The sequence below is a fragment of the Passer domesticus genome, chromosome 26 (genome assembly GCF_036417665.1).
Source record: "Passer domesticus isolate bPasDom1 chromosome 26, bPasDom1.hap1, whole genome shotgun sequence".
In the NCBI taxonomy this organism is placed as follows: domain Eukaryota; kingdom Metazoa; phylum Chordata; class Aves; order Passeriformes; family Passeridae; genus Passer; species Passer domesticus.
The window spans coordinates 4,309,009-4,320,494 of NC_087499.1; the positions used below are offsets into that span (position 1 = coordinate 4,309,009).

At 55.8% G+C, this 11,486-nt stretch overlaps 1 protein-coding gene across 1 annotated transcript; it reads left to right on the top strand.

Annotated features, from left to right (window-relative positions):
* The first annotated feature begins 343 nt into the window (after positions 1-343).
* On the top strand, positions 344-6,600 carry LOC135286392 (class I histocompatibility antigen, F10 alpha chain-like). Its single transcript, XM_064399528.1, has 8 exons — positions 344-458; positions 3,681-3,944; positions 4,363-4,638; positions 5,031-5,303; positions 5,382-5,489; positions 5,588-5,623; positions 5,743-5,775; positions 6,317-6,600. The coding sequence occupies exons 1-8, from the start codon at positions 383-385 to the stop codon at positions 6,328-6,330; spliced, it is 1,080 nt and encodes a 359-aa protein (XP_064255598.1). The 5' UTR covers positions 344-382; the 3' UTR covers positions 6,331-6,600.
* Positions 6,601-11,486: the final 4,886 nt, after the last annotated feature.

An 11,486-nucleotide genomic window follows, 5' to 3' on the forward strand; every position in this document is an offset into this window, starting at 1 on the left:
CTTGTGCCCTGCGTGCTCCCAGTTGCTCCCAGTAGCCCTCAGTGTGGTCCCAGTACATCCCAGTCCGATCCCTGGTGCCCCAGTTCTGCTCCCAGTGGGTTCTTTTCCCAGTCTGTCCCAGTCCATCCCAGCCTGTCTCTCTCTGTCCCAGTCCCTCCCCAGCAGCTGCTGTTGTTTCCCAGATTCTGCCCCCCCACCCCATTCCCGGGCACTGGGACCCAGAGGGATCGCCGAGGGTTCCCGAGGGGTGCCAGGAGGGGATCAGGTGAATCCCCCGGAATTCCCCCTTTCCCCTCCTCCTTTCCCTCCCCCCGCGCTCCCCGGGCACTTTCGCTTTCGCGTCTCCCGAGCTGCGCCACGGCCGCGATCGGGGACGGCTGCGATGGCTGCAGCGCTGGGGCTGGGGCTGCTCTGGGGGCTCCTGGGGCTCCTGGGGAACCCGGGGGGCGCGACCAAAGGTGAGTGGGACCCCCGAAACCGGGACCCCCTGAACCGCAATTCCCGGGCACCGGGACCCCCGGAACTTCCATTTCCGGGCACCGGGAACCCCCCTGAACCCCCAATTCGGGTCCTGTGACCCCCCTCAAATCCCTTCCCCAGCACCGGGGCCCCCCTGTACCCTCTCATCTGGCACCAGAAACCCTGAACCCCCTCGTCTGGCACCGGGACCCCCCTGAACCCCCTTATCCGGGACTGGGATCCCCCCACACCCCGTCAGTGCTCTGGGACCCCCTGCACCCCCATTCCCGGCCATCCCGCCCTTCCCAGACCCGCCCTTTTCCTCGGCTCTTGGACCCCCAGATCTCCCAAATTTCTGCGTCCCCCCAGTTCTCCATCCCCGTCGCCTCCTGGAAGGGGTCCCAGGGGTCCCAGGGGGTCTCAGCGAGGATCCAGTGGGATCCAGCTGAATTCCCTGGAGTTCCCCTTTTCCCCGACTCGCTTTCGCGTCTCCCAGGCTGCGTCCCCGGGACCCGCCCGCCTCTCCCAGCCCCAGCCCCCCTTTCCCAGCCCCAGCCCCCCTTTTCCGGGAGCCAGGAACCCCCTGGAGCCCCATTCCTGCCTTTGCCAGCTCCCAGACCCCACTTCCCTCAACAGCGGGGACCCCTGGACCCCCTTTGGTGGGCACAGGGACCCCCTGGATCCCCCATCCCGCCTCTCCCAGTCCCTTCCTTGAACCTCGGACCCTTCCCGGCTCTCCCCGTTCCCTTCCCGACCCTTGGACGCCCCCAGACCCCCCAATCTCTGCATCCCCCCAGCTCTCCACCCCCTGCGCGTCCTGCGGGGGGTCCTGGCAGGTCCCGGGGGGGTTCAGGGGCATTCCCAGGGTTTCCTCTGTCCGCTCCCCCTCCCCGCGCTGCCCCGGTCACTTTGGCGTCTCCCAAGCTGCGGCACCGGGATCCGCCCGGGGACCGGGGACTGCCCCGGCACCGGGACCCCCCTGAGCCGCAATTCCCGGGGCACAGGGACACCCCCAAACTTCCATTTCCAGGCGGATCCCCCTTCCTGGGCACAGAGACCCCCGTGAACGTTCATTTCGGGGCACAGGAGCCCCCCTGTGCCCATTTCCCCAGCCCCGATAACCCCTGCACCCCTTATGTGGAGCCTGGAACCCCCTGCACCCCGATTCCCGGCACGGAAAACCCCCTGAACCCCATTTCTGGGCACCCGGACCCCAGTGCATTCCATTATCCGGCACTGGAATCCCCTGAACCCCCATTCCCAGGCACGGAAACCCTCTGAACCCCATTTCTGAGGACTGGGACCCCACTGCATCCCCTTATCCAGCACTGGGACCCCCGGAACCTCAATTTTCAGGCACCAGGATCCCTTGAACCCTGGAACCCGGGAAGGAAACCCCCTGAACACCATTTCCGGTCACCAGGACTTCCCTGAACCACAATTCCCGGGCACCAGGACCCCCCTGAACTTCAATTTCTGGTCACCGGGAACCCTCTAAACCTCCTTTCTTGGGGAGGGGAACCCCCCTGAACCCCCATTTTGGGTCCTGTGACCCCCCTCAATCCCCTTCCCCAGCACCGGGACCCCTCTGTACCCCCTCATCTGGCACCGGGACCCCCCTGAACCCCCATTCCTGGGCAGGGAAAGCCCCCTGAACCCCCATTCCCGGGCATCAGGATCCACAGAATCTCCATTCCTGAGCACGGGCACCCCTTGAGCACCCATTTCTGGACACCGGGACCCACCTGTACCCCCTTCCCCAGCACCGGGACCCCCCTGAACCCCCATTTCTGGGTACTGGGACGCATCTGAACCCAGAATTCCAGGAAGAGAATCTCATGAACCCCCATTCCTGGATAGGGAAACTCCCCTGAACCCCCATTCTTGGACACAGGGACCCCATGAAGGTTCATTTCCTGGCAGCGGGACCCCCTGGACCCCCTTATCTGGCACCGGGACCCACCGGATCTCCCATTCCTGGGGATCAGGATCCCTTTGAACCCCAAAACGTGGCATGGGAACCTCCCTGAACCCCCATTCCTGGGCACTGGGTCGCCCCTGAATCTCCATTTCCGGGCAGCAGGAGCCCCCCACATTCCCGTCAGTGCTCTGGGACCCCCCCTGCCCACCCTTTCCAGGCATCCCGCTTTTCCCAGACCCTTTGGACCTTTTCCTTGACCTTTGGACCCTCCAGATCTCCCCCGTTTTCCACTCCCGCCCCTTCCCGAAACAGGATCCCAGAGGGTCCCGGTCACAGCGGGGATCCATAGGGATCCAGATGAACTCCCTGGAATTCCCCTTTCCCCCATCCCCTCCCCACCATATTCCCTTGTTCTCTTTCTCTTTCACGTCTCCCAAGCTGCGTCCCTGGGATCTGCCCGCCTGTCCCAGCCCCAGCCCCCCCTTTCCGTCAGCCAGGGACCCCTGGAGCCCCATTCCTGCCTTTGCCAGCTCCGAGACCCCACTTCCCTCAACACCGGGGACCCCTGGACCCCCTTTGGTGGGCACAGGGACCCCCTGGATCCCCCATCCTGCCTCTCCCAGTCCCCTTTCCTGCTTCTTGGATACCCCCAGACCCACCCCAATCTCTGCGTTCCTCCAGTTCTTCACCCCCTGCTTATCCTGGGTGGGGGTGGGATCCCAGGGAGTCCGGGAGGGTCCCTGGGGGGATTCTGGGCCCTGGGACCCCCCTGAATTTCAGTTCTGGCCACTGAGACCTCCCTGCACCCCCTTATCCAGTACCAATCCCCCCCTATCCCCCCTTTCCTCTCCATCCTGCCTTCCCCAGTCTCCACACTCCCCTTTTTCTTGTCCCTGAGACCCCCTGGACCCCCATTCCTGATTTTCCCAGCCCCCAGCCCCCCCTTTCCTCTGTATCAAAGACCCCTGAGCCCTCCATTCCTAGGTCTGCCCACCTTGTGATCCCTCTTTCCTTGGCACTGGGGACCCCTGGACTCCCTGGGCACAGGGATCCCCTAGCACTCCCATTCCACCTCTCCCAGTCCCTGCAACCCCTCCCCTTCCATAACCCTGGAACCCCCTGAGCCCCCATTCCTGGACACCAGGACCCCCTGCAGGCCCTTTCCTGTCCATCCCACCTCTCCCACCCTGCACGCCCTTTCCTCGGCCCCAGGATCCCCCAACCCCTTCCCAGCTCTCCCAGTTCCCCTTTCATTGATCCATGACCCCCTCAACCCCCCCAAATCTCCGTGTCCCCCCAGTTCTCCACTCCCTGCGTTACCTGTATGTGGCAGTGTCAGAGCCCAGCCTGGGGGTCCCCCAGTACGTGTCCATTGGGTTCGTGGATGGGATCCCCTTCACGCGCTACGACAGCGAGCGGGGCCGGGAGGAGCCGCTGACGCAGTGGATAAAGGATGGAGTTGAGCCGGAATATTGGGAGAGGCAGACCCGGATCAATGTGGGGAACCAGTACGTGGCTACCAGGGACCTGGAGACACTGCGGGAGCGGTACAACCAGAGTGGGGGTGAGTGGGGGGAGCTGGGGGGTTGGGATGGGGTCTGGGGGCCGGGGATAGGAACTGCAGAGCTGCATGGGGATCCATGGGGCTGGGATGGGATATCTTGTGATCCATGGGTAGGTTATGAATCCATGGGGCTGGGATGAGGATCTGTGGAGCTGGAATGGGATCTGTAGGGCTGGGATGGGATCTGTAGGTCTCAGGTGTGCATTCACAGGGCTCCAATGGATCCACAGGGATCCATTAGGTGGGGATGGAATAGCTTTTGATCCATGGACCTGGGATGGGATCTGTGGTGCTGGAATGGGAAGTCTAGGGCTGGGATGTGGATCCATAGGGCTGGGATGGCATCTGTGGGGCTGGAATGGGGCTCTGTGGGGCTGGGACATAATTCCATGGGTCTCTGTGGGTGCAATCCCCCCAGGTCTCCACACACGGCTGTGGCTTTCCGGCTGTGATCTCCTGTCTGACGGGAGCATCCGTGGATCCTATCGGGATAGCTACGACGGGCGGGATTTCATCTCCTTTGACCTGGGATCCAGGAGATTCGTGGCAGCCGACAGCGCTGCTGAGATCACCAGGAGGCGCTGGGAACAGGAAGGGACCGTGGCTGAGCAGTGGACGAATTACCTGAAGCACGAATGCCCGGAATTGATCCAGAAATACATTGGGTACGGGCAGAAGGAGCTGGAGCGCAAAGGTGGGAGCAGAATTTCTGTGGGAATTTGGGATTTGGGAATGGAGGACTTGGGAACACCGTAATTCCAGTGGGAACTCCATGGGTGGATCTCGCCCCCATCCCATTCTGGTGGAAATTCCATGGGCAGATCTTGCCCCCATCCTATTCCCATGGAATTCCATAGTCAGATTTCACCCCCATCCCATTCCCATGGAATTCCATGGGCAGATTTCGCCCCCATCCTGTTCCCATGGAATTCCATGGGCATATCTCACACTCATCCCATTCCAGTGGGAATTTCATGGGTAGATCTCACTCTCATCCCATTCCAATGGGAATTCCGTGGTTAGATCTCAACCCAGTCCCATTCCCATGGAACTCTATGCGTGAATTCCACCATTATCCCGTTCCAGAGCCCCCTGATGTCCATGTGTCTGGAAAAGAGGAACACGGGACGCTGATCCTGTCCTGCCACGCGTACGGATTCTACCCCAGCACCATCGCAGTCAGCTGGATGAAGGGGGATGATACCTTGGATCAGGGGCCGGAGTGGGGCGGGATCGTTCCCAACAGCGACGGCACCTTCCACACCTGGGCCAGGATCGAGGCGCTGCCGGAGGAGCGGGAGCTGTACCGGTGCAGGGTGGAGCATCCTGGAATGCTGGAGCCCGGGATCTTCGCTTGGGGTGAGGCTGGGAGTGTGGGAATTAGGAATTCCCAAATGGGGATTCCTCTCCCCCTCCTCACTATCCCGTGTTTCCCAGAGCCGACATCTGGCGGGAATCTCACCGTGGTGGTCGCTGTGTCCGTCATCGCTGCCATCCTCATCCTCACCGTCCTCATCGGATTCACTGTCTGGAGGCTCCAGTCTGGTAACACACGGGATGGGGGTCGGGAAGGGGCACGGATCCACCCGGTGCCATTCTGGGAATCCTGTGCCACCGACGCTGATCCCACTTTGTTTGCATAGGGAGGAGGGACAGGAAAGGATACAACCCAGCAGCCGGTGAGTTCCAGTGGTGGATCCAGCTCTGGATCCCCTCTGTGCAGATTCCAGGATGGATCCTGGGGTTAATCCCTGTGTGTGATCTGTGCTGGAATCTCATGGATTTTCTCTTTCTGCAGGAAAGGACGTGGGAACCAACGGCTTGAGCACAGGTATGGAGCAGGATCGGGGTGGGATTCCAGAGGGGGATCAGGGCAGGATGGATGGACTGGGATCAGGGAGGGATTCCAGATCAGAGCAGGGTCCAGAGCAGGATCAGGTGGAATTGTAGAGTGGGATTTGGGCTGGATTCTGGAGCGGGATCAGGAGGGATGGATGGAGCAGGATTGGTGTGGGAGGGATGGAGTGGGATCAGGGAGGGATTCCAGACAAGAATCTGGTGGGATGGGATGGAGTGTGATCAGGAAGGGATTCCAGACAAGAATCAGGTGGGATGAAATGGAGCAGGATCAGTTGGAACTCCAGAGAAGAATTGGGGCAGGATGGATGGGGTGAAATAGGTTGGGATGGATGGATCAGGGTTGGGGCAGAGTGGGTGGAGTGGGATCAGGTGGGATGGATGGAGCAGGATTGCAGCAGGATTGGGGTGCGGTCAGGAGAGCAGCTCCTCCTCTCCATGGGCTTCAGCCAGGTCCATCCTGTGGAATGGGGACAGGGACAGGGTGACACTGTGACCCTCTCTCATCCTGGCAGGAATCACCGCCTGAGCAATCCACAGAGCTGGATCCGGCCCCTTCCCTCTTCCCAGGAAAGCTGAGAGCTGCCAGCAGAGCTCATCCCGCTGCTCTCACCCACAGCTCTTGCTAATGGATCAGAGCTCATCCCACTGCTCCCACCCACCCCACAGCTCTTGCTAACAGATCAGTTTCCTGTTTTCCAGTGTTTTGAAGGCAAGAACCACAAATATTCCCAATGCTTCACTTCTGGTGTGAAATTATCCTGCTTTGGGCAATAAATCCTGCTTTGGGCAATAAATTTAGGTTCCCTCCTCCAGTGTCTGGCAGTTCATCTCTGGGAGCCAGGAATGGGAATGGTGTCACTGGGAGCAGGGATGGGGACACCGGGACTGGGATGGGAACACCAGGAGCAGAATGGGGACTTGCCAGCCACACCCTGCTCCTCCCCTGGGATTAATTTCCCGCTCCGTGCCCCATGTCCGAGGTGTCCCCAGGAGGGTTTGGCTGCGTTGGGCTCCTGGAGGGGAAGTGCGATGGGGGGAGGGGTCAGGCCAGGCCTTGTTGTCCCCAGTGGTCCTTGAGTGTCCCAAAATCAGGGCTTGAGATCTCGGAGGGGCTCCCTGGCCATGACACGAGGACAAAATGGCCATGAGAGTGACCATGAGTGACACAACCCTGAGATGACTATGACCATGGGATGACCACAACTGTGACCATGACCATGAGATGACCATGACACAACCACAACCCTGACCATGAGATGGTTTGGACCAAGAGATGACTATGGGTTGGCCATAGCACAACCACGGCCTTGAGGTGACCCTGATGTGATCGTGGCCATGAGATGACCGTAAAGTGACAATGACATGACCGTGAGATGACCATTACAGTGAGATGACCCTGAGCATAAGATGATGGTGATCGGGAAATGACCATGACATGACCATGACCATGTGATGACCATAAGGTGATCATGACAGGGATGACCATGAGATTACCATGACACCACCATGGCCATGAAATGGTGAAGGTCTTGAGATGACCATGACTGTGACCATGACATGATCTTGACCAAGAGGTGACCATGAGATGACCGCAATCGTCTCACACCATGGCTATGTGGTGATCAAGACCATGACGTGATCATGACCATGAGATGATCATGGCACAACCATGGCTGTGAGACAATTGTGACCATGAGGTGACTGTGAGATGACCATGACCATAAGGTGATGGTGATGACCACAACTGTGGGAAATAAGCCTTACAGAACAAGGACCTTTCCCCCACTTTGTTCAATCCTGTTCACTTCTGTTCACTCTAGGAAGGTTCAGCTGTGGTTGGATGGCCAGAGAGTGGGTTGGTGGTCACCTTGTGTGTGAGACAATGATTGGTTGGGGAGATGCATGGACCACATGATCAGAGAGCTGATTGTGTCAAGGGACGTGTCAACAGCAACACTGCAGTAACAGGCAGCCACTGCGTGCTAATTTTGTTTAAGTTTGGGTTAAACTTGCTTAAGTTTGGGTTAAGTTTTATCATTGTGACCACTAGAAATAAAGGGATGGGACTATTTTCAAGCTAGGAACGATTTATTGCTCAGATAAATATCAGCCTCGGAAGCTGTGACATTTTAGAGGAGCAAGCTTTCGGCCATAGCTCAAGAGTAATCACAAGTTTCTTTGTTACAAGGCAATATATAACTTTTTTAACCAATAGACAGTTGCCACAGGGTTTATTTTACTTTTCTAACCTATCACCTTTACTTACTTCTGCTGCACTGCAGATACTTTTATCCAATGGGCTTCTAACTCACAGGCACACATATGCTTTGTCACAACTTTTTTAAACTCTTGGCTTTTTCCATACAATCACACCTCCACATTATAAACCCTTCACTGTCTTACCCAATACAGTTTCTTACTTACTTAAGGCATATTCTCACCTATAACTATAGAAATACAAGTTTATGATTTTTCTGCTTAATATCTGTGTATTGTATTTTTACATCAATCTAAGCTTCTTCTGAGGCTGCAGATCAAATCTTTCAGTGTCTGTGGAAGTTTCTGTTTTTCCAATTTCCACAAAGTTTCAAGTATAAAAAGGCTCAGTTTGTTACAATAAATGATCTTCGGAGCAAGCAAGGAGGTTCATGTGTCTTCATTGACCATTGGTACACATGACCATGAGATGGCCATGACGATGACTCAGCTATGATCCTGACCTGGCCATGAGATGACCGTGTGATGACCATGACAGTGACCATGCCCATTAGGTGATCATGACCATGAGCATGACACAATGAGCATGAGATGGTGACCATGAGACGACCATGACCATGAGCATGAGATGATTGTGATCAAGGACGACCATGAACATGAGATGATGGTGATCAGGAGATGACCGTGACCATGACATGACTGTGGCCATGAGCTGACCACAAGATGATCATGACCATTTCACGACTGTGAGCATTTCATGACCATGACACAGCTGTGAGGTGATCAAGGTCATGAGGCAACCATGACTTAACCATGGCCATGGGGCCATAAAGACCATGAGATGAGCAAGAGATGACCATGGCCATGATACAGTAATGACCATGAGATGACCATAACAATGAGACAACCATGAGCACGAGATGATTGTGACCAAGAGATGGCCATGAGATGACCACAACACAATCATGGCCACAAGACCATTGTGACCATGACATGATCATGAGATGACCATGACCATGTGTTGACCATGACTGAGATAACCTCAACATGACCATGAGAGGATCAAGACCATGACATGAAAGTGACCATGAGATGGCCACAAGATGATTATGAGATGACCATGACCATGCAATGAGCATAACACAACCATAACCTTGAGATGACCGTGACCGTAATATCAACTTGACAGAACTATGACCATGACCATGACCATGACATGACCATGACATGATCATGACCATGAAATGATGGTGATCAGGAAATGACCATGACCATGAAGTGACCATGAGATGAGTGTGACCAAGAGATGACCATGAGATGACCACAACACACCACAGCCATGTGTGCTCATGCTCATGACATGACTATGAGATGACCATTACAGTGACATGACCAAAACCAGAACCATGGCCACGATATGACCATGACATGACCACGACATGACCATGGCTGTGAGACAATCATGACCATGAGGTGACCATGAGCATCAGATTATGGTGATCAAGAAATGGCTGTGATCATGAGATAACCACAACCATGGCCCAACCACAGCTGAGAGATGACCATGATAAGACTGTGGCAAATGAGTTGAAGATGACATGATCATAAAATGATCATGACCATGGAATGACCATGACCATGACACAACCATGACCATGGGGTGACCATTACAATGAGATAACCATGACTGTGAGATGACCAAGAGCATGTAATAATTGTGACCAAGAGAAAATCATGAGATAATCACAACACACCATGGCCACGTGTGATCATGATCATAACATGACTGTGAGATGACCATTACAGTGAGATATCCATGAGAATAAGCTGATGGTCATCAGAAAATGACCATCACCATGAGATGGCCATGAGGTGAACAAAACCATGAGATGGTCATGACCATGACACAACCATGACCATAGGATGACCATTACAGTGAGATGACCATGAATGTGACCATGACAGGACCGTAACCATGAGATGACCATAAGCATGAGATAATTGTGACCAAGACATGACCACAATACAACCATGGCCATGTGATGAGATGATGCCTTAAGTTTTAGCTTTCATATTTTCCAGATTTTGTACTGCATTAGTATATAACTCTGAACTTCATATAAAGTGTTAGCAAGATCTCTTGTGAGTGACAGCGGGACTGGGGGGACACGTGACCCCCCCCCCCCCAAAATCAGCTTGGGGACAGAGCGGGGGGTCCCAGCTGGGCCCGAGGCCACAGGGAGAGGCTGCAGCTGGTGGCGGCTCAGGAGCTCTGTGGGCAGAGAAAAGGGGGTGAGCCCGGGCTAGGGGCCCTGGGGGGAGCACACACGCTCCAGGGGAGGGCGAACAGGACACCCAGGACACCCCCTCACCTTTTTGCACAGGTAGAAGCTGAGCCCCAGTGCCAGGAACATGAAGCCCAACACGGAGCCCCCAATCCCAGTCAGCATCTCGCTGTGGGTGGTGTGATGGGAATATGACCTTTTTGTTCACTGAAAACAGGAGAAAACATAAGGTTGTGATGGGAATGTGACCTTGTTGTTCACTGAAAACAGGAGAAAACATAAGGTTGTGATGGGAATGTGACCTTGTTGTTCACTAAAAGCAGGAGGAAATATAATGTAAATAAGTAACCGCCAACTGCCATGCGATAATATATGAGACAAAACATTGCTGAGCTAATCAAGATACAAGTTATTCCCAGCCCAGGTTCCCAGAGGGGGGGGCGCCGAGGAAAAGTACCAGAAGCCCTATTCAACGACCACCAGGAGGCAGAAGGAGACCCTCTAACAACCTGGTGGACATGCGCGGAGGAGCACCGGAAAGGCGACGGGGCCGGGAGCGCGGGAGGATACAAAAGGAGAACGGAACAGTTTTCGGCGCGGTAGTTGGCGGAGCAAGGACTCCCCCACCGCCCAGCGCTGCGATTTTGCTTTCTCTTTTCTGTATTATTAAATTGGCTATATAATTGACCCGACTGGCCCATTGTGCTCATTTATAACAGGTGGTGTCCAGCGGCATCTCTTGGCGGTGTGCAGGGGTCAGGACCCTCCAAAACTTCTCACAGACACCCCAAGCACCCTCCAAGCACCCTCCCAGTCACCCCCGGCCCACCCAGCACCCCCTGAAACCTCCCCTCAGTCCCTCCCCAGCCTCCCCAGGACCCGCCAAAGCCCATTCTGTCCCTCTCAGGATCCCACAACACCCTCCCTGTTGCCCTCCACAGCGCCAGATTCCAAAACCCTCTCCCAGTCCCTTCCCAGCCTCACCAGGACTCACCCAGAACCCTCCCAGTCACTTCTCAGCACAACCAACCTCAACCCAACCCCGGCTTTGCCATTCCTGATCTTCTTCCCGCCCCTCCAGGCTCACTCAAACTCCCTCCCAGTTACACCCAGCACCCCCAAACTCTCTCCCAGTGCCCATCAGGACCCCCCCCCCCAACCCCATCCCACCCTCCCCAGC